At 49.3% G+C, this 22,482-nt stretch overlaps 1 protein-coding gene across 1 annotated transcript; it reads right to left on the bottom strand.

The window, feature by feature from the left end:
• Positions 1-21,735, bottom strand: LOC144143508 (uncharacterized). Its single transcript, XM_077675287.1, has 7 exons — positions 20,930-21,735; positions 12,119-12,255; positions 10,325-10,504; positions 6,065-6,128; positions 4,741-4,844; positions 2,241-2,335; positions 1-222 (listed from the first exon to the last, which is right to left on the bottom strand). Exons 1-7 carry the CDS (start codon positions 21,539-21,541, stop codon positions 146-148), a joined length of 1,269 nt encoding a protein of 422 aa, XP_077531413.1. The 5' UTR covers positions 21,542-21,735; the 3' UTR covers positions 1-145.
• Positions 21,736-22,482: the final 747 nt, after the last annotated feature.

The raw sequence follows: 22,482 nt of genomic DNA, 5'->3' as shown, positions 1-22,482 counted from the left end.
GAGGGGGATTGACCTAACGTTTTATTTACATTTCCGTAAGGCGCATGAACTGCACAGGAGGGATCGTATACGGCTGAACCGAATGGTCCTGGAGGCAATATGTATGTCAATTAATTTAACTCAGCTTGGCGACAAAGCCGTCTTTTTAGGTAGACCTGTATTTCTTCAGGATGGGATGAATATTGTTGAAGGCCTTGTAGATGTCTTCACGAACCTTGGCCCCTGTGAAGAACAAAATGCTCGCCGTCGTCATCATCATCATTATCATAAATCGGGCTGTTAGTCTGGTCGACATAATGATGAGGCTGTGATAAGTTCAGAGCACCACACAGAAAAGCTGAGCTAAAGTGTTTTAACCACAGATGATTCTACACGGGCTCAGTGAAGTCGTCCCATTTCTTGTATATGTCATCCCCCTCTAAATTTCTGCAAGTCAATCTCTTCCGAATGCTTGTGCAACCACCCTTTTCGAGTTGTATAGCTAGATTCACTTTCTCCACTGCGGGTAGCGAAACTCACTCTTTCACACAATATTCGCAGATGTGTGTTCGCAGATAGTTTGGACTGATGTTCGCGTTTTTTGATGTTCCCATTTGCGACCACATAGCCAAACCAAAAGGGGCGTTCCAGTGGTTTTCTCACATGCACGACCAAAATTTTCAGTTTAGAAATCTGCCTCCGGACCTCATGGGGTTGCTTATGAAGCACTACTGTCACCAACAGTTTATGGCATTTTAGAAAACAGAAGTGTTCATTTAGAGAACAGGCGGCCAGTCCCGTGGGCTTCTCCACTGAACTTTTGTAGACGGGTTGCTGTGTTCACTTTGGCCGTCAAAAAGAAAGATACATAAAAATCTCGAGTAGCTGATTTCGCAGCACTGAAGGTAGATAAATGTCATTTTCAACCACGTAACGCCACTTGCAACTACCTAGCTAATTATTTTAGGGCAAGGCTGAATACTTACTGAAACGTCCTCGTATACTTCTTAGATGACGACCCACTATGCGCGAGAACACAAAGCCATGTAATGCAAAATTATGGCACAGAGTAAGTTCTGCAAGGCGTCTTATTGCGCTGGTTAGAAGTTTGTGAGCAAGACTTCTTGCACTTTGGTAAAGTTCGCAAGGAACATTTTACGGCCTCCGACGCCTACGCGGCATTTATCACTCAATGGGCCATTTATAACTTTTTAAAGTGAAGCTTTCTTTGTGGGACCGGTGGCGTCCTGTCAAAAAACTAACGCGTTCTCCAATAGACAGATTGGTCGACCAAAAAGCTCCGATAAGATCTCCGGAAATCACGGCGCATGCGTGAGTTACCGGGCTTCTTCCATTGTGTCAAAACGGTTACTCGAAAATCGCGAAAAAGGAACGTTTACGACAGTACACGTATCGATCATGAAGGAGGAGTACAATAGTATAACTTTATCTCATAAAACCCGTATGCGTATCCATTTAGATCATTCGTAGATGCGATTACCTAGTTAGTGCTGGGACAATCGTCGCATGGGCTCGTTGTTCGTTTGCGAATGGGGTCTTCGAAGGTTTGACGATCGATTGCACGCACTTTTAGCGACAGTTGGACGCACGTTTAGCGAAAGGTTTGGCGAAATTTTGACGCAATCACGATGTTACAAAGTTTCCAGACTTCTTTCAACTGTCTTTAGGGAGGAATGGCCTTTTTTTTTTCCTTTAAAGGAGCCATGAAGACACAATACAAGTTTGGTTTATTAGAAAGACTGCTTAGTCCCGATAACAATGATACCAATATCATCGCAATCTTCGAAAAAATAACGGAAATATTAAATAAAACGTGTGAAGCGGTCGCGACCCCCTAGCCAATTTCCCGTAACTTTTCTATGACGTCACGGAACCTTGTTTGTGCGATTGGCGGCCGCCTAACTGACCTGTCGCGACGACACATGACTGGACGTCTGTAATGGGGCGTCTAGTTCCATTTGACCGCATCACTTGAATGCTAACGTGCAGTTAACGCACTGAAAATTATGTTTTATTGTTGGCCCGTATGACGTCATTCTTGCTCATAACACGTCACTGTGGCGCAAAATTTGAAAGTTTTTAAATACTTCTTGCTTTTTTTTTCGTTAAAAAAACATCTTTAGGCGCTGTAATGGAGCTGAGTGAAATACTGAATCCTAGTTCTTTCAAATTAAACGAAGTTGTATTTTCTCTTTATGGCTCCCTTAACAACCCGAATATCAACGCGAATTTACGCTTACCGGTGAGAACCACCTTCCCCGACACGAATACCAGCAGGAGGATGCAGGGCTGAACCATGCGGTACACGAGACCAGGGAACAACTCCGGCTCATAGCTGCGCAGAGAAGCAAGAGTGTGCACCTTTATGGACGCTGCCATTTCAGTTCAGCCAGCCTGACATCTGCTCGAAACAAGCTACGGCGTAAAGTGTCTTGTTGAGCATGCTGATACATATTCATAGTGCAAGCCAATAAACAACGCACCAAGGAAGGCAAACAGACAGCTCTCGTCCTGTGTATTTTCCTGGTGTCTCATTTATTGCTCTGCGTTTACGCTACGCACCTGTGTCGTACAAGACACCAAAAAATTCCATAAAAAATATTTCGCAGTTCGAACGTGCATCCTTTGTCGAAATTTTCTAGGCACCGTTTACCTCAAGTGGTGCAACGCACAACACAAGATCTTCAGTGCCAACAAGATGTTCCACAAATGAAATCCGGCAAAACTATTTCGATATGTTACGGAGAACAATTCGGGAAATCAAAGTGCATCACAAGCAGGTTTTGTTGGAATTTTCTGGACTAAGTGATGAGCCCTGTGACATAGAAACTTTTGACGAAGTCTGCACGCACTTTGTAGCTCCTGTTACGATTCAGCGCACCGCTGTGATGCAGGCTTCGTGCAGTGCTTTTGTGCTTTGTGGCAGAGCCACCACTACGTGCGCCCACCGCGTGGACGCCTCTTTGTCGATGACTCAAGCAAGCAGCGACAGCCAACGGATCCCAACACGCCACAACGTGCCTGGGAACGGCTGGATCGCGAGCGCCTCCCTGTGGGCGTGATTCAAACTTCGGCGGCGGCAGACGCGGCTCACAGACTCGTCCAAAGGGCGTGGACGTCGTTGCAAAGATCTCTACTCTCCTCTCTCCCGGACTCAGCGTGCGCCGCCACTACCTGCTCCTCACAAACTCTGGAAGGAGCGTTGTGTATGTCTGTACCATGTCGCGCCGTGTGCAAAAGCAGGGGAAGGCTGGTTTGACCGTTAGCGCTTTGGGTATAAACACGAGCCCCAAGCGCCGAAATGGATTCATTCTAGACCAGTGAATCAATGCTGTCAGTCTGCGCGAGTCCTGTACTGCAACCTCGCCTGTCAGAGCATTGTTCTTGTCTTGCTTCGGCTCATCTCTCGCCATGCAGTAAACCAGTTAAGTTTGCCTTCGGCTTCTGGTCGTCATCTCCAAGGCAGCAACATTTTCTGGCCGCTCACCACCGCGCTACCTCACATGACGGAGGCGACGGAGCTCGGCTTGGGGACACCTTCCCGTATGCAACAAAGGGTTGCCAGCGGTGGGATGGCAACTTCGCAACGCTCCTCCCCATACTCCAACAGTACTTGTGGTTCATTAAGGAAACAAACGTCACCGTATTTAGCTGGGATTCCTTTTTACCCTAAATAACAAAAAAGTCGCCAAGTATAGACACTTTCGGCTTATCCCCACCTCTTCCTGTCCGTCTCTCCCAACTACCATTTATTCCTCTCGGCTATACGACGGCACTCGCACACTCTCTTGCTGAATTTGCTCAGCAGGTTGCACGTGGTTTTCACGTAAGTAGTACTAGACTGATACACCATGGTATTTCACTTCGCTCTACATATTAGTGACGTCGCACGATGAAATCTGCTCTGCTAGGTAAATAAGGCGATCAGCGTGGGAAACTAAAGGCGGCGTGACCACTTGCTTGTGTTACTTAAATTCTTCAAGCCTCTAAACCACATCCGTCATATAAGCCCCGTTTCGCGCCGACGGATTGCTTTGACGGTTACCATGCGGAACTGCTGGTACCAGGAAGTCGGTTTTCCATTAGGGAGTTCAAAAAAAATTTCTCAGGCCAGTTAAGTTTGCTAACGCGCTTTGAAGCCAAAAGCATTCAGAACACGTAATCATGCCGCCCCGTCGAGAAGACAGTCACTTTTTACCGTTATTCACCACCAGCATATCTACGCCCACTGCAGGGCAAAGGCCTCTCCCATTATTCTCCAATTACCCCGGTCCTGTGCTAACACATATTAATTCATATTAATCCACCATGTTAATCCATAATCTTAATCCGTATTAATCCCACTTTACTAATAATTAAAATCCATCAACAGCCAATCATACATTAAATTTTGTGACCATTTTGTCTCCCTTGTACATGATTGGTAGGTTTTTTTTGCATTTACATTGGGTTCGTAGCGCGGGCGTTGGCTTTGGAGTTTGGCTGGCCTCAGACTTTGGCACTATAGATTTTGGACAGGAGGGTGGATTGTGGACTTTGATTTAACTCAGTTTTTACCTAAGGTGGTCACAAAGGGCAGGAGTAATCACAAACGATATGCATGACCTCCCTAACAGAACCGCGGCGGATCCGTTAACTAATGCTCAGTGTTTTTTTTCTTTTCTTAACGATAATTTCAACAGCGTAAACGTCGCTGTAGCACGCGTTAGACGGGGAGACGTCCGGTACAGACAGACGCACCACGAGAACTGCGAGTGGTTTAGGGCCAGGCTCTCCAGCTTGATGCAGAAGCCGACATCGCAGCTGGCCACGATGTTCTGGATCTTGAAGTCCGTGAACTTCGCCTGCAGGAAAGAAAAAGATTATATGCCCATTCGTGCTCCCACGGAGACACGGGCTGCGGGAAATTTTTATGGAAAAGATGGCGTGTCGGGCCTGTTTTCGCCGGTGGCGACGGGCGCTTTTCTGTCTCAATTTCATCCTAAATACGGTTTGCTTTACCTCCATCGGAAGAGCGACTAATGTGCCTTCTTAGCTCACACAAATTAGGCCACCAGCTCTGCATTGATACCAGCATTACATTAGTAAAAACGGGAATTCCGTATTGTGTAGATTCAACCTTGGATGCGGAAATATGGTCCGTCGGCAGACCCTTACCTGACGCAACGTGTGCCACTGCATCTCCTGCACCATGTTCGATTACTACAATGCCGTATCACGCCAAGAAATCCGTGAACCGAAGCCTCAAAAGAATGAAACACAAATTCTTCAGTTTTTTTTTTTTTTTTTGCTTTTTGATTCTCAAGTGTTGGGGCTTGGAGCAGTATTGGCGCATATGGTACAAGAAACCTATTGCCAGGGCTCGTTGGTTCAGATGAACTGGAGAAATGTGTAAATAGCAACGCTTTGTAATCATCGGCACTTCCGAGGCAGCGGGTGAGTTCATTTTCCCTCACTTCTCGGCTTCTAAAATTCCCAAAGATGCTTACAATTTTCAACCTCCTGACATTCCGCCAATCCGCTTGCAGACTAACCTCAACATTCTCCTAGCCTTGTCTCTCAAATTAAACCGTTGAAGCACAGCCAAAGTTACTCAAGCCAAGCAAAAACTTCCTTCCACACGTACTTTTGCAATTTTTCCGCTCTCACACGAATTATCTACCATGCCTATACCTCGCACAACGTGAGGCAGAAATACAATGCTTACTCTTCCTTGTTGATCATGTACTTGATTTTATCAAAGCGTCACCAAAGAGTTTCCTTTCTTTCACTCTCACGCTGTTCTTTTTTGTTATTGAGAATACAGTTTCAAACGTCCCAAGCAGTGCTAAAGCTTCCAAATTGTTCTATCTCCTCTTTACTACGTCCACAACTAGAATGTCTCCCAACCGCAAGTGCGAACTGCCAGAACAAGAAGTGCACATATAGATAACCAGAAATGAAGCGAGCCGTTGCAAATAAAGCCCCCTCGTTCTGTCCCGGACCGGGGCTGCTGTCCGTGTAGAACCCCCCGCGTCCGTTGCAACCTTTTGGGGTGTTGGAGAACATACAAAGACCAACTTACGTCGTATCCAAGCTTCTGAGCAATGCGAGCAAATTTTCTCGCCGCTATCCGGGACTGAAGTTCGCTGTAAGAAAAGAGGGGGAGAAAAAAAATGATGGTACACCGCTGTCAGGTAATTACGCGGCAATAAAATGCGAGTTGAGAGCAAGGCAGCCAGCATGGAGAGGTCAATACTGTCCAAGTCATATGACTACTTCAAACTTACCATCAAGCTTTCCGACAATATACCCACTGTACAGATAACTTTCAACAGCAAAGCTGTTTTTGGACGAGGCTTTCATGGGAACAGGTCGCGTCACAAATAAAGACTTATAGAGTTTCGGCACTCTTTTCTCTCATTGTTATGTGCCGCCAGGATTTTCATTGGTCGGTCGGCACCACGTACTATTTTTTTACATATGGGCGCAGCCATTTTGTTTCTGGGTGCCTCTCCTCTCTCTCTCTCTCCCTGCTGCGCGGACGCTAGAGCGGCCGGTCGCACTCTCGGGACTCAGCGAGAGCTGATCCGAAGAGCGAAGATCGGGGCAGCTGAAACTGGGGCCCTGGAAAGAGGGCTCCACTCACTTCTCTAGCCCCACCTTACCCTTCCCTCCTCCTCTTTCCCATCAATAAAGTTTACTGACTGACTGACTGACTCTGCCCGTCACAACCGGCGGCGGTTTCGTTGCGAGAGATGGCAACACTGCAAGCCAGAAACAAGATGGCCCCAGACGCTTCCGGGTGCACGAAGTAAGGTACTCTTAAGCGTAGCTTATTTAGTGATGCTAGGAATAGGAGTGGTAAAGCGGGCCCGGATAAGTGGAGAGGGCGTAGCCAAGCGAGGAAGAGAGCAAGTACCAGACATGCGTGTAGTGTAGCGGAGAGAGGGAGAGCAAGCACGAAGCACCGGTACAGCGCAGAGGGAGAGGGTGAGCGGGCGCTTTGCTTTTTGAGGCTAGAGCAGGTTGCCTGCGAACTAAAACTTTTGTGGGGAAGTATTCACAAAATGATGGGGTATGCGTGGTCTGCGGAAAAGAAACAGAAATTATGCGGCACATAGTGTTAGAATGCGAGGGTATCCATCCAAATCTACATGAAGGAAATATTCGGCTTCCAGAAGCGCTAGGATTTAAGGGTAGCACAGAGGAAGTTAACTTCAAGGCTGTCGAGGGGACGAAAAGAAGATTAGAATGCTGGTGGACGAAAAGCAGAGAGGGGAATATTGCCTAAGACAGTTACCACCTGTAACAGAAAAAAAAAGTATTTTGTGCCTAATGAGCTTTTTGTGCCTGCCCTAAGCAGCGCTAGTATTAAAGCAAGAGTGTAAAGCATAGGCATATTAGTCCTTTTTGGTAAGATGACATGTCATCACCCCTATACAAAGGGGAAACCAATAGAAATCATCATCATCAAGCACAAGTGGGCGGAGCCAAGGCGCGGGAGGGGCGAAGTCCAGGAGACGTGGAGAGGAGTCGGCCAAACGGAGAGCGCGCTTCCAACGGATCGTCCGGAGGAGCATGCATATAGGGACCGGGCGGCCGTTCTATGGCACCACCGTCGCTTCAGCGAACAGCGCCGCCCGTGGCGAACCGCTTGTCAGTGGAATGCCGGTGGAGGTCAGCGCAGCGTAACTGTGCATGGCTTTCTGTCGTTTTTCTGCGGTGCGGCTTGCAAAGCGTACGTAACCCCACGTGCATTTTTCAGATCGGTAAATCTTGAGCGTGGATGTGACGTTTACGAGAAATGCCATGTGTGTGATTTACGCCCATACTCAGTATTCACAAATAGCAGACGACGCTCAATGCGCCAAGCTGGAAGTCAAGCTGGAAGAGAAAGTTCGTTGCTTCATGCAATTTTTTGATGCCTGCATGCAGTTTCGCGTATCTAGGAGTATACTGCAGCTAAATGCTCCCACAAAGCCAGTGTGTGCAACCGATCTAGGAATATGCGGCGCTGGCCTTGGGCAGTTGATGATGAAACGGCGTCGACGTCGTGCACAAGCGAAAGACAAAATTGGGGGGTGATTTACCTCAAAACAGAAATTGTGAAGGACGACGCTTCCGTAACTTCATTACCTACGGCTGAAACGTGTTTAATTTCACAGAAATGGTCTTACTACAGTCATCGGTAATCGTTGATACACTAAATACCGCATGATAGTAGAACGTTACTGCTTGTCGTGGAGAAGCATTGCTTTACAAGAGTTGCAATGGTTGCTGGCTAGTTGGTAAATGGTTTTTCAAAAACCAATTCCTGCGTGGCTGAAGGACGCAAGACAGGAGGGTGCCCGAAACCTGTACTCAGCTTCACAACTGAATGCTGCGGTCGGTTTACAAGCTGCCACCTACGCTTGAAAAATCATGCGCACCTCCGTCTAACTACGATGATGGTTTATCGCAAACCTCTATCATATGGGTTTCCTTGGTTGCCTTCTGGATTTAAACTTTGACTAGTTAAGCGTCGAATTTGACCTGCACACAGTTTGGTCTTTTGATCGCAGCGTCTTTGACTTTAACCATTTCCCATTCGATTTCGCACGAAGAAAAGCTTTGTGTTCAACCATCATAATCATTAGACGGAGGGCTAGATGATTTTGCTGTTTAATTTTGAACTTCCACGCCCCCTCTCCAAACCTAAACCTTTTCCAGCGTGTCGGAAATGTGTCTGTGATGGAGGACTCGGGCTCATGCACCCATATTTGAGGCAACTAATCGCGCGTTTTCGGTGTCTTCACCAGGCATTGCACGATTTTTTTAGCTACTCTGTAAAGAATACATAAGCATTAAAAAACACCGGCTGACGTTAACACTGCCGCATTTTTTTAACTATCGGTGCGAGCCTTTATTCTACGCAGGTGGTAAAACAGGAAAGGGAGGAGGGATGGTTTGTAGCTTGGGCTGTTGAGTTGGTGAATAACTTTGGCTCTTGATAAAATGACCACCACAAACGTGGGATTTCCACTTCGGCTTTCAGGCTCCCATGCTGTCACAGTGTCGCTCACCAAACCGAAGGTACAAAGCTCACGGTTACAGAAAGTGTAAACTACCGCAACATTTCTACGGCTACACGGTAATCCATCTCGTATGCAGGTGCCTTTCTATTTAAAGCACACGTATCGAGGTATCCCAGCGCTAAGCCTGGCGTGGAAACCGTAGTTATTGAAACCAGTGAAGACAATTTAAAGTGGTAGCACTGAATTTTAATATTGCTAATAGTTTTATTCCTACTCAGATCTCGCGGAGCCAGGCGCAGAGCGCTGCAAAAGCGCTCGTGTCAATGTAGCCCTTCCCCAACCCTACAAGCATCCAATAAGTTTGCGTAGCCGTTAGTGCATTTAAGAAGAAGATAATACTAATAATAGTAGTTTTATTCGTACTCAGAACGGGTGGAGCCAAGCGCAGATCGCTGCAAAAAGCGCTCATGCCATTGCAGCCGATACCCAACTTTAGACGCATCCGACAAGTTTACGTAGTCATTACTGCATCTAAGAACCCAACACATCTGTCTAGACTTCGTTTCATCTCACATGTCTGCTCACAACGCCACCAAAACATACAAACCACCGAAGCAAACACGACAAAAACAACGGGAGGCCGTGTAGTCCAATGCACTGGCTCATTCCACTGACGAGGGGAGCGCCGAGTGGTGGCGCCACACGTCCAGCTGTCCGGTCCCTATACAGACAAGCGTGCTTGGCGGTCGTTTCTTGAATGTTCGGGAAATGGGTGAAGTCGCGCACTCTCCGGAAGGAAACGCCGCCAGTCGGTAGCGCCCGCGAGAGTTGATGGGCCAACGGGAGCCGAGGTGGTGGCTTTAAGAAGTTCTGTAAAGCTTAACTTAGCCTCGCCATTAGGGAATGCCAGGCATCTTCGCTGCTAACATCCGCGTTCGAGGCGTTAAGGCAGTGAACCTGGGCTAATCTTTTAGATGCGACGTATCTCATTCACTCGCCTTGTCCCCGCATCCATCCGGCGTTGTTGTCGGCGTTGTCGGCATCCACCCCTCCCCCATTCTCCTCGCCGCGCCAGCTGCGCTCTCCGCCGCTCACCCCCTCTCCTCTCCGATAGCGAACACTCTCTCGCGAAGGGCATTGGATTGGATTCGATTGGCTTGGCTTGGCTTGGCTTGGATTGGAACTCTGCGATGCTTCGCATCACCTCAGGGTTCCCCTCAGAAAGTGGTGCAATTTTTTAGCCATGCGAGGGCGAGAAGTCAATTATGTATTTCCTTATTCGAATAGGAAGGCATAGATTCGCGACTCAGTTGCAGGCTACAGCTCACCTGCGGGCCCCCGTGCAGACGACCTTTCCGGAGCGGAACAGCAGCGCCGTGGTCCTGGGCTCGCGGATGCGCATGATGACGGCCGCGAAGCGCCGCGGGTTGTACTCGGCGTTGCGCGCCTGCAGCGCCATCTTGCGCAGGTCCAGGGTGCAGCAGAGGTTCATCGTGGACACGATGTTCCTGCGCCGCGCCACGACGTGAGCTAATGGGAATAAAATTGCGAGGTCCCCTAAGGACTTCTTTTGATGCAGCGAATGCGAGATCATTAGTTTCTCATTGCATAACGTGTCCTCTTACTGTCAGCCTTTTTCCTTTGCGCCTTTTTTCAAGCGAAGCTTTCCTAGCCTCACTATAACGCACCAAAACGAACTGCGCGAAAGCCAACCTTGCACCATGGGTTTCAGGAAACGATGATGGTAAGTAAAGGCACGTCAAGGGTTTCAAAGAAAAAGTTCGCCGCGTATCTGCTCCTTTCGTTGCAAATGTCGTCAAAAGACGATAGTCCTTGTAGACATTTGCCAAGGAAATGCCCCCCTTTGCTTTCCCGCTCACCTCTCATGCTGTTCCTGTACCGTCGCGCTCATTCCAAGGTAAACACACTAAAGGTTTGCGCAAGGCGATTTGAATTTACCGCGTTCCACTGCTACAGGCCGGGTTCCTCGATGCCAGCGCTGCAGTACGGCGGAGACGCGCATGAATGGAGGCGGCCGACTAGAAGGTTTATAGAGCCGCGTCAATCTAGTAACGTTGGAGCCGCGTGGCCGTGCTCCACGTGCGTTCCAAGCAGAACGTGTAACCTGGCTAGTGGAACCTTTCGTTGCTGTTGCCGCGTGATTTGTCATATGCCGCCAGGAGGCGGCGGTTTTCTGCAGTAGATGTAGAATATCATTTGTTATCGGAAAACCAAACATCCATGAATTTTTTAATAAAGGAACACTGTATATATGTGTACTAATTTCCTGTCTTCCTTGTGTACTAATTTCCTGTCTTATATTTGCGTAATGTCTTGTTCTTGTTCAAGAAAGTTGACAAGTATGAACATATAAACCGGGCTTAGACGTTTACTTGTGGCTGTGAGTATATAAGACTATTACGCAATATCAATTTTACTTTGGCCGGGTGGCTGAATCGAGTCACAGACAGACAGACAGACGGACAGACAGACAGACATACAGACAGACCAAAATTTCTGGGTTTAAGTAGCTTAAGAAAGACTATCGTCTAAAAAACGCTTTCCGTGGTCGGAATCAAAGCTGCGTCTCTCCCGTTATGAAGGCGACGTCTATCCGATTGCACCATCCCAACACTGTCATAGCAGATTGACGTGTTCAGATTCCCGAAGCAGATTCAAAATCAAACCCTCTTTCCCTTAAAAAAAGAGCTGGATTTTTTTTTCTCTTATGGGCCGTGCACATGAGCGGAGGGCGGTTTCCGCAGGCGTTTTATTTCCTCTCCAAAGCAAGTCTTGCATCCTTCATGCGTATGCCTGACTGCTACCGGAATGGTTTCCAGGGAGGGAAAACGCGTGCGGATTGGATTGGATTGGATAAACTTTATTTAAGCCTGCAGAACACACCGTTACGGGCACATGTGTTTCACCATTATTTTTCATTTTCCTTTGTCTCAACTTCACCAATTCGGCAGTCTTTTTGTAATGAAGGCTATTCAATTCCCTTTTCCGGCGTCCGCACATTTTACGCGCCATATTGGGACAGCGTGCGTCGCTTTTTTCGTCCAACTCTTGATTTTAATGCACAACAATGGCGATAACGCGCACTGGTCCCCCGACTTAACTGCAACTGCGGCACGATCTCGTGGGTCTCCCCCGCTGGCTTTGGCCCGGCGGTGACAAGCACTGGGGCGCCGAAAAGTGACGTCACGGAGGCCCAGACCGTCGAGGCAAGTGACGTCACAGGTACGGCAGCAGGCGGCTGCGACATCAAAGCACACTGTTCACCACAAGGCAGCAGCTGTAGACCCTTGGATATAGACCGCCGGCACGTATCATAAGGAGGTTGAACGACAAAAGTGTGCTCCACTGGACTTGATACCCATTACCGCAAGTTATATTCGTAGACACAATCAATATGCTAAAACGTCAAATCTGCCCTACTGAAACGTTCCGTATATACGGAATCATGGAAATACGAAGTTCATACGGATTATGCCGCCCCCAAGCACACCGAAAGTGGATGTTAGTATAAAAAACAGGGAAGCACATTGGTGTGGGCAATCAAAACGTTTCGCACAGGTTTCGTGTTTTTATCTTCAATATTAAGCAAAATGACGCTCCGTATGTTTTCCGTATATCCCGTATATACGGAATTCATACCGACAATGATTTGGCGGTTCTAGTAAACTTACAGACATAAATTCGGTGTCAAATTTTTGGACAACTATGCACTATTTCGTTCACGTGTGTTTCTCTAAAATATTCCGTGTTTTGTTGCGGCTTTGTGTCATTCTAGGAAAATACTCCGTATTCCCATATTTCCGTATATACGAAATTTTTCAGAAGGGTGCTGACATTTAAGAGGCAAGTATCGTATGGTAAGAATTCTAAACTCCTTCCAGGACCCATGCTCTAAGGCAGGATAAATTCATGAGTGAGTCACTTGTAGGCCACGGAGTCTGGGAAACTAAGCCTGGAACAGTCGCCACGCCACCGACCCCCCCCTTGGTTAAAGGTTGTACGTGCTGCCGGGTATTTGGCCCTCCGTAACCTGCAAGGATAACTTAAGTCTCAATAGGACAACAGCCTGCCCCTGCCCTACCGCCGAAATGAATGCGCGTAAATGTAAAGTTCGGCGTCCACTCGGTTGGTTAGACCTCGAGCCTCGTTGTGCGCATTCTCATTTCCCAAAAGGCCGGAATGATTCGTCGTCCATACTATTTGGACCCCTCCGACTCGGTATCCGTGGGTAATAATCAGCACAACTTTGAGCGCTTCGACCGCGCCCAATCCACGCGAATCAGGTGAGAACTAGTGTCAATAAGGTTACAGGGTGTCGGCACTCGTTTCCCCTACCGGTCTGTGCCGCCGCCGTGGTCATTGGTCCGTGCGCATCACGCCACATTTGTTTACACTGCGACGGTTCACGGGCACCGCCATTTTGTTGTTTATGCGTTTTCTGTCGGTCAACTGTGATAGCCTCAGCTTGTCCTCCATGCTCTACGGCTGCGTGCGACTGGCGCCGTTCGAACTTGAATCAAAGATAACGCGTTACGCAGCATTTCAGCGGCAGAAGTGGGTCTGAAGAGGCTGTGTTGCTGCGTCTTCGGCAGTGTTGTTTACAAATGACCTCGTCAAAGTTTACAGTGGGGCCGCTGAAGCGGCAAGCTGTAGCAACACGGCGTAACCACCAAAATGGCCGCCGTTTCTCACTTGCGTGCCGAAGTGACGGTACTCTGTGCCTTATCTAGTGACTCTAGTGAGAACAAGAAATCAACCTAGCAAGAAGTCCTGCGGCATTTCCTGGGATTTAGCCTATGGTAGATAAACTACCATTCGATTGTCGACGCCCGAGTGGGAGCTGCGAGCATCTTTCGGGTGGCCGCTGTCCTGCGCACTAGGCCCAAAAGAGGTGAGATAGATGTGCTTAGAAATTGTATAGGGACACCGTCTGGTTTCAGATAGCCCGTGTATGAGCATGGCGAGCCGCACCAGTAAGTCTGCCTTGAACTTTGCGGCCTTAGTTATCGCTGGGGCTTCAGACCCCACACCTGTCCGTAGTAGGGTACGCGGCGCCAGAAGCGTGAGCCAAGCCGTTGTGTCGTAAGAGGACCGTTATTACGGCAACGGGCAACTTTGCTGTATTCGAAGTACTGGGAAGTTGGTACCTCCCTACAGTTTTTGTCCATCGGGCAACGGTGATTCTATCACGACGGCATCAGCGTCCAAAATGACAGGTCTTAAATTACCCGCCCGCTTCCTTTCTGAAGGTGTAAGCTAGGTTTGTCTTGTGTTGCAATGCACGTGGGAGCAAAAAAAAACAAGGTAGGCTAAATCTGTCATACAGCGGTGGATAGCCCAGCCATAAAGTTCTTTACTATATACACTACAGAGGAATCAGGCGAGAGTGTATATGCGGCTCACATCACGGCCGTCCGTGTCGTCATGGGCCGCCATTATACAATGCACTCGCCTTTGTTTCATCATTTTCTTGGATTGAAACGTTTTATGGCCCTAAATTCAAATACAATTTGCCACAAAAACGCAAGGAAGAGTGTGTAATTATACAATAATAAAATAAAACAAGCTGTTTTAAAGCTAAAGAAATAAAAAATAACCCGTGTACTTTTTACTGAGAATCTGCCATAACCGTTACGGCCACTATCCTGCGACCTAACGATAATGTAAAATTTCGGCAGAATTTTATTAAAGGATCTTGTTTCCCAAACATGTCAAATAATCAATTGTTTGAAAATCTCACGAAAGTTTTATGCACGTACCTATGAAAACTATAGCTCCTCTCTTTCGCAGTGTTTTCGTTCGTGTTTTCGTAACAGATAGTCTGCTACAACTTTCGCAGGGGCAAATTACCCGTTCGGTCAAGATGCCCGGGCGCTATTAACATATGTAATGCTACTTGAAAAGAAAAGCGCGTCATCCCTATTTCAGATTTGCCGCGCTTTCGAGGCGCTTTTTCAAAGAAAGTGCTACGAGTTGTGCCGCGCCTCCGCCAGATGGCGCCACGGGTCCCGCGACCGAGAGAAGACGCAGTGAAACATCCCCTCGCGAGGGGCACGATCAAATGCAGAGCATTTCCGGGGGCGCACGACGTTAAGTAGTTTGCGTCACGTTAATGTTGTCGCACTTGTGGCAACTGCTGACGAGAGAGCGCTCGTCAGCAGTAATTTGAACGAGTCAACGATATAAGGCGCGTTCATAGCGTCCCATTCTGTGTCGGCTTTGTGGCGCAGTGGGTAGAGCATCATGTACATTGCGTTCCGCCCGCAGGGTCGAGGGATCGAAACCGGGCGCCGGATAGTATTTTTTTTTATATAGTAGGGAGGGGTGCGGTGCGGACTACGGACGTCAACGCGGGTGACATCGTGAGTTACTGAAATGCTCTGCATTTAAAAACCGGGGAGCTCACTCCCCTTACCGCAAACTAACGTGTCTACATTGTGGGTTTGTACTTATGTAAATATGTTCTGATGGTCGCTCGCCGGCACTAGTCCTTCCTCTTGCTTATAATGATGATGATGTTTGAATTTTAATGGCGCAAGGCCAACTAAGAGCAAAGAGCGCCAAACAAAAGTCATTTCATGAGAGTGACATGAAAGTAAAAGTAAGACATTTCAGTAAAAATAAACGAAGTGAAACACAAGGCTCTTGCTTACAATGAAGCACAGGTGTGTTAGCATTAACTAATGGAGCGAATTTCGAGTTTCCAAGCAAAGAGAACCAAAGCGTTTCGCCTAACTCGGCCGGAGCGGCTACCACGTAGACATAGCATTGCATAGTAAAGAAAGCAAACACAAAAAGACACTTAAGAATCCAATAGACATGCCAAGCCATCAGCTGTGGTCTTCCCGTGAGTCCATAACCCCCCACGCCGACATGGATTCCCAGACGCAATTTCCTCTCTTTCATTGGGCTGCGCACATTCATGAAAATCCGGGGCCATCTCCACTAACATGAAACCTGGGGAGGGGCGAAGCATGCACTGTAAAGTGTATTCTTGGTGCCTTAGCGTTTTAAGTGCGAATGCACTTTATAAGCGACCCCAAACCATCCACCGCCGGCGTCGGCGGCGGCGGCGGCGGCGTCCGCAGTGTTCCTCTATATTTAAAAAAGAAACAGCATCCGGCGCCAGGTTTCGATCCGAGGACTTTGCGGCCGCAGCGCGACGCTCTACCGACCAAGCCACGGAGGCGACGCTGATATCAGAGTTAGTGACGCGCCTTATATCTTTAACGCATTCAAACTACGTCGTCAGCGGCGTGCGTTGGCGACTCAGCGGCGTTATAGCGGCTTGATAACTGCGTGGTGTACACGTGATACTACAAACCCGATGGAAGAGATGGAAGAGAAGGCGGCGAGGCGGTGGGCTGCGGGGGCCGAGCGCAAGCGCCGCAAGCGGGCCGACAACCGTGCATTCGCACTTTCACATTCTCCCCCTCGGGGAAATGCGGGGAAATTTTTTTGCTAACGGAGATGAAACTGTTGGGAGGTACCGGTATACAGCTTTGCTGTAAAAGTCTCTTGTCTTTGAAGCACGAAGCTCTCTAGCGCAAGGCGTAAACGAGTGCACCAGTGCTTCTTTAGTACGCGTCACGAAGCGCTTCAGCGCGAGGCGTAAATGAGCGTCCCGGTGTTTTTTTTTTAGTACGCGTTACGTTCTAGCGCGAGGCGTAAACTATAGTGTCCCGGCGTGTTTTTTAGCACGCGTTATATTCTAGCGCCAGGCGTAAACGAGCTTCCCGGTGTTTTAGTGTCATGGCTACATGAGACGACCATTACGACGACGACGACGACAGGAGACGCCAACAGCCCCAGACCATAAGGGGCTTCACCCCTAAAAGAAAAGACGATTGACTAGGGCGCAGTCGAAAGGATGACACAAAACAGCTGCATTTTATAGGCCGCCGGTGTTGACGTGATTGGCGGTGGGAACGGCTGTGTCGCGTTCGACGCCACGCGTTCGACGTCCCCCTCACGGGCGTTTCCGCAGCTGCTGCGCCGCGTTCTCTCCCCTTCCACGCAGCTCGACGCCACTTTCTCTCCCTCTCAACCCTCTCCCGCGCCTCCGCTGCTGCCGCACTGCCCCCTTTTGTCCCAACCGGTTTTCTGTACACGGACACCCGCGAGCCGGGAATAACAAGGACTGGGGTTAAACAGCTCCGCTGTAAAAGGAAGAGTCAAAAGTAAATGACCCGTGGCATGGTAGAATGACTGGCGAGCTTTTTGCCAACGAGTTGCCAGTGTTTTGGGCGACGATGAGCCAGGGGAAAATATAAACCTGTTCAATTCATGAGGATGATAGGGCAAACATGGCTGTGAAAATGAATCCAACACGAGCACTCACTGCAAGCGACAGAGTAAACAACTCTCCATCTCTGCCCAAGACGAACTGTGTCAGTGAACTCACTGCCTTCATTTTGTATAGCCGAAGCACCAGCGTTCGCTTACAGCCAAAACGAATGCGCGCAAGCTACAACACGCCGGAATTTGCGCCTGATTTGTACGGTCACTCTCGAGCAAAGAGCAGGCGAGAACATGCGCAGAAAGTGGTTTGCAATGGCAGCTTCCTGCGCGCGTGTCAACATGCCCGGATCTCTCGGGCATCGCAGCCGCTTTGCGTTTAAATAACGCAGTGCCTATTTCTGTGGACCAGACCACAGGATAGTGTTCAGCTTTATTCTGTGGACCAGACCACAGGATAATGCTCAGCATTATTTTGTGGACCATTTGAGGCGGCGCCTGGCGGTGCTGTTCGGCGCGGTGTTTCAGAACTGCGCTGACTGTGCCTTCCCGGGTGGACGCTCTGGTCCTCTGGTCGCGAGTTGGAGGGACTTTAGGCGGCAGCGTTGACAGCGTGCGCCGGTCCGCTGAGCTGTAAGTTGCGGTGTGTAGTTGCGTGTCTGCTCTACAAGTTTCTTCTTTTCGCTTGCGTTTGTCTTTACCCTTGTGCGAGAACCTTGCCTCTTCAGTGCATTCGGTTGTACGGCCGCGGACGAAAACGTTTCGTGACTCCGTATAAACACGCTGTTCTGTTTCATGTGCTGTCTTGGCGCACCGACCTACCTCACAGCCGGCTGTACGAGCGGATAATAATAATAGGAATCTTTATTTACAGGAACAGTGCATATAATTTCCCAGCCCACTTAAGCAGCTGATGCTTGTGAGATTGCTGAGCACATGAATCGTGCATGGGGCACATGCTTATGTCCTTTACGAAATGAACGGTAAGGAAGAGGAGGAAATCTCTTGCTAAAAAGCTATTAATAAAACCAAGCAGCCTAATGAAGAAAAAAATTCCCTCGCACTTCCCCGAGGGGGAGAGTGTGTAAGTGCGAATGCACGGTTGTTGATTGCGCGATTACGGTGGATATCGTGATCTTGGAGTGGAGAGGAGGCGCCCAACACCCGCAGTCACTGAGCGGAGAGAGGAGGAGGAGAGTAGCGCCCGCCGTTACGGCGAGGGCTACACGAGCGCCCTCACGCGTCGGAATGCGGAGCGCCCGCTACGCGAGCGAGAGCTCTCCCGCCCATAGTGGAGAGGAGGCGCCCAACACCCGCAGTCACTGAGCGGAGAGAGGAGGAGGAGAGTAGCGCGCGCCCATCTCCCCCCGTTGCTAGGGAAGACGAGGAGGAAGAGGATGAGCGCGCGCACCCACAGCTGTTGCTATGCGGACTACGGCGGCGGTCGATTCAGGCTCGCTTAAGAAGTGCATTCGCACTTAAAACCGAAAAATTCTTAATGCTATCACCGTCGGCAGGCGCGCATGCGTGTTCTGCTCCTTTCGTTTACCGCCGGTGCAGCCATATATATATATAGTTTCTCACTAACTCATGGGTGCAGCTACACGGCGCTCCTATGCGGTTCGGCCACAGCTCCCGTGCTCCAGTTACTTCTGTCGGCACCTACTTATTTTTGGGGGCCAAGCTGCTTAGGGGCTGGGGCTGTTGGCATCTCCCGTTGTCGTAATCGTCCTCTCATGTCACGGTGCTACAACACCCGGACACTCGTTTACGCCTCGCGCTAGAGCGCTTCGTAACGCGTAATTAATATGCAGTGCCCGGAGCTTACGTGGTTACCAATTTTGGAAGAATTGTCTTCTTTCGATGTTTATGATAGTTTTTGCCCAATAGTTTTTGCCCACCGAAGTTCGGTGAGCGGGTTTTAAACCGACACTGATGTGTTTTAAACCAGCGTCGTAGTCATTGACGTGACTGTTTGTTCTATATGCAATAAAGAAAAGAAAAACACAGAGACTCTCGTTTACGCCTCGAGCTAGAACGCTTCGTGCTTCGAAGACAAGAGACTTTTACAGCAAAGCTGTATACCTCTACCCCCCCCCCCCCCCCGACGGTTTCATCTCCGTTAATCAGAACAGCATGCCCCTTTACGCGCAGCAAGCGATGCCGGTAGCGTAATGTCGTCGTCAGGCATTTAGTACACAGCATAACAGAACACACGAAATCAACAAAGACTTCCGAAGCGGCGAGCCCTACGTTCCACACCACGTACGATGCGGCGAAATGCGGCCGAGTTCACGTTCACAAAAATTAGGCGGGCAAAGAAGCGTCTTCGACCCCCGATGACATGATGCCGACCCTTTTAACGCTACAGGACGTGCAGTTTGCGCCGTATTTGTCCCGCGCGAACTTTGTAATAGTCGAAATGTTTATTATGGAACAAGCTTGGCATGGCTTCAGTTGACTTCGGGGCAGGCTTGCTAAAAAAAATGTTGCGGTACGTTAAAAATCGGCATCAACAATATGTGTTACTAGGTTCATAGCCTAGGTTTTTTGTAAACCAGATCACAAACCTGTGGACAAACCACGCAGAAAACGCGAAGTTAAGTTGGCCTGCCCCCCGGAAATGTTTGTAGACCAACCACCTACAAAACAAATATTAAGTGTACGTGGCCTACTCTACCACGATTGTGGCAATCTTGGTCCACAGAACAAAGCTGAACATTATCATGTGGTCTGGTCCACGGAATAAAGCCAAAGGATATCCTGTGGTCTGGTCCACAGAATAAAGCTGAACATTATCCTGTGGTCTGGTCCACAGAATAGGCACTGCGTTTAAATAAATTGGCGGAACGTAACTAAGCCGCGCAACGCTAATTCGTGACAGCGGTCTAATTGCCTAGGGACCCAACCCGGCAGGAAGCGACAGTCGGACTGTGGGCGGGAACATTTGGTGAGAATAGGTCAACTAGACCCCACTGAACTGTCAGTGTTCCAAGCGTAAACTGGGGTAGACACTCGTTCCTACTTATTTCGATTTTGATGGCCAGCACTCGGTCGGACAACAGTGAGCAACGTTGACGCGTCGCGCTGTTAGAATAGCCACACTGAGACGGCTGGATGACGTCGAGCTTATCGTCGGCACCCGCCAACCAGTACAGCCAGGCGTGCCGTGTCGGTAACGTCACTCACGGTGACGTCATCAGCCGGCGATTTCGTCCAGAAAGTGGGAACGTCTGGTTTTTCCGTAATTTCTTTATTTCTCTCGTTTAGGTGCAGTTTACGTACAACATGGCACATTTCATATTTCGCCACGGCAGACTTCTGATCGACACAAATTTTCATGTTGTCTTTATGCCCCCTACGCCCCCTCATGTTGTGTTACGTGGCCAGTTGCCGCCTACAGTGCTTCTCACGACGCATGCGCAGTCCCACACCGCAACGCCCTTGCAGTCAAGAGACAGTTCCCGCGCTTTTTGTGCGCGCCGACCACTGTTTTACAAATGACCCAAACAAGAGGACACCGCCAAAGGAGGGCCACCATAGACAACACTTCGCAATAGTTTATAGAATTATGAAAAAAATATCCTACGAACCAGCGTACAGTAATTTTCCTGGCAACTTTGCCCCTTTTCGCAGAATTCCGCAGTGTCGCATGCCACCGCTTCCAAACTCACCTCAACCTTGACGGGCTCCTTGATTAACTGAACCGTTATTGGCGTCACTCTCGACGGCGACGGAGTGTCATCGGCCGAACGCTCGTCTCCCTCTTGTCCAGCGCCGTCCCGCAACGGGGCACTCGAAGTCGGTACCTCATCTTCACTCGGGTCCGGTCCTGGGGTGGTCACCCGGGGGCTCGCAGCAGCCGGCGAAGCCAAGCCCGCCGGAGGCGTCGGTGGCTCCGAAAACTGGCGCGCCAACTCCAGGAGATGCCTCTCCTCAGCGGCGTCATAGACTTCCCGGGGCGTCGAAGACCCCGCACTCAGCAAGACGTCATCATCACCGCAAACGTCCCCTTTTCCAACTGACGGCGGTGCGGTACTTTTCAGGATTTCAGCCATGGTCGGGTTTTGGAATTCGGTTTTTTTCGCCCTTCGTAACTGATGGCTGCCAGCTTCTAACTGCACATTCAGCGATAGCGTCGATACAGCTGCCAGCGGCGAACTGACGATGCCGGGAACAGGAGATAAGGGCGAGCCGGGCGTACTGCCGTACTGTTGAACACCTCGGTAGTCGGCGCTCACAGTTGCTGCGATTTCACTCGCACGGGCGATACACGCCACCAACATGGCAAGAAAGGGTCAACCACTTTCTGTTTCTACTTATGTGGTTCGTTTATGCCATGAAGGCTACTCTAGTTTGAGGAGCTATACGGACAAAGCGTAGCACGTTAACTGCCCCGACGAAACGAGGTTAGTACACGCTTTGAAAACTGGCGATTTCGACATTTCGATTTCCGGGCCGCCGATGGGGACGTATTCGGGGGCGCCTCACACCACCGCGCTTAGCGGGCTTACAAAAAAAGAAGTGTCCTACGCATGCGCGCATGAAGTGGAAAAAAACCCAGACCGCTCCGGGCCGCTTTCGGGGTGCATTTTCTCGACGCCCATGCTACTCTATGAGCAATTAACCTCTTCCCTTCCGTGCGAGATATGTAGGTATCCATGTACAGATGGAGAAGTTGCGCCTTGGGCGTTTTGCATTACCACATTGCATTGGGGTACTGCTACAGCCACAAAGGGATTTGGCTGCTATAAATTCATGAAGTAAGCTCGAATAAATGCCAGCTGGCGGCGCCGTCCCAAACTAGAGTACTGGTTGTACACGAATGTGTAAAAATGGGAGTTTTGAGTGAGTTTGCGCGAGTTTCAAATGTTATGTCTAACTGAGTGTGCTTAACGCGGCTATATACACTTACCCCATCGTGCTTTGACTAGCAGTTGTCGCGTAGTGCTGGTTCAAATTTGCATGCTTTTTCGGCAGTTTTACGGCGAAGCTGCCTATTTCTACTCTTGTATTTGTTGGTTAAAATGTCTTTCGTGGCTGGAATAGCGCCGATTGAGTTCCCAAAGGTCACTTCTTTCAAATTGAGCAATGTTGTGTTTGTCCTCACGGACCCTTTAAGCGTGGGCTTCCCATGTTCGCCGCATTCATGGCGTTTCTAACTAACGGCGGTGTCTCCGCTGCTCAAGCACGTGACGAACGGGTGCGCCCGCAGCGAGGAAACGCG

The sequence above is a fragment of the Haemaphysalis longicornis genome, unplaced genomic scaffold (genome assembly GCF_048455015.1).
Source record: "Haemaphysalis longicornis isolate Haplotype H1 unplaced genomic scaffold, Haemaphysalis longicornis Haplotype H1 scaffold_6, whole genome shotgun sequence".
In the NCBI taxonomy this organism is placed as follows: Eukaryota; Metazoa; Arthropoda; class Arachnida; order Ixodida; family Ixodidae; genus Haemaphysalis; species Haemaphysalis longicornis.
This window is presented reverse-complemented; position numbering and strand designations above follow the sequence as displayed.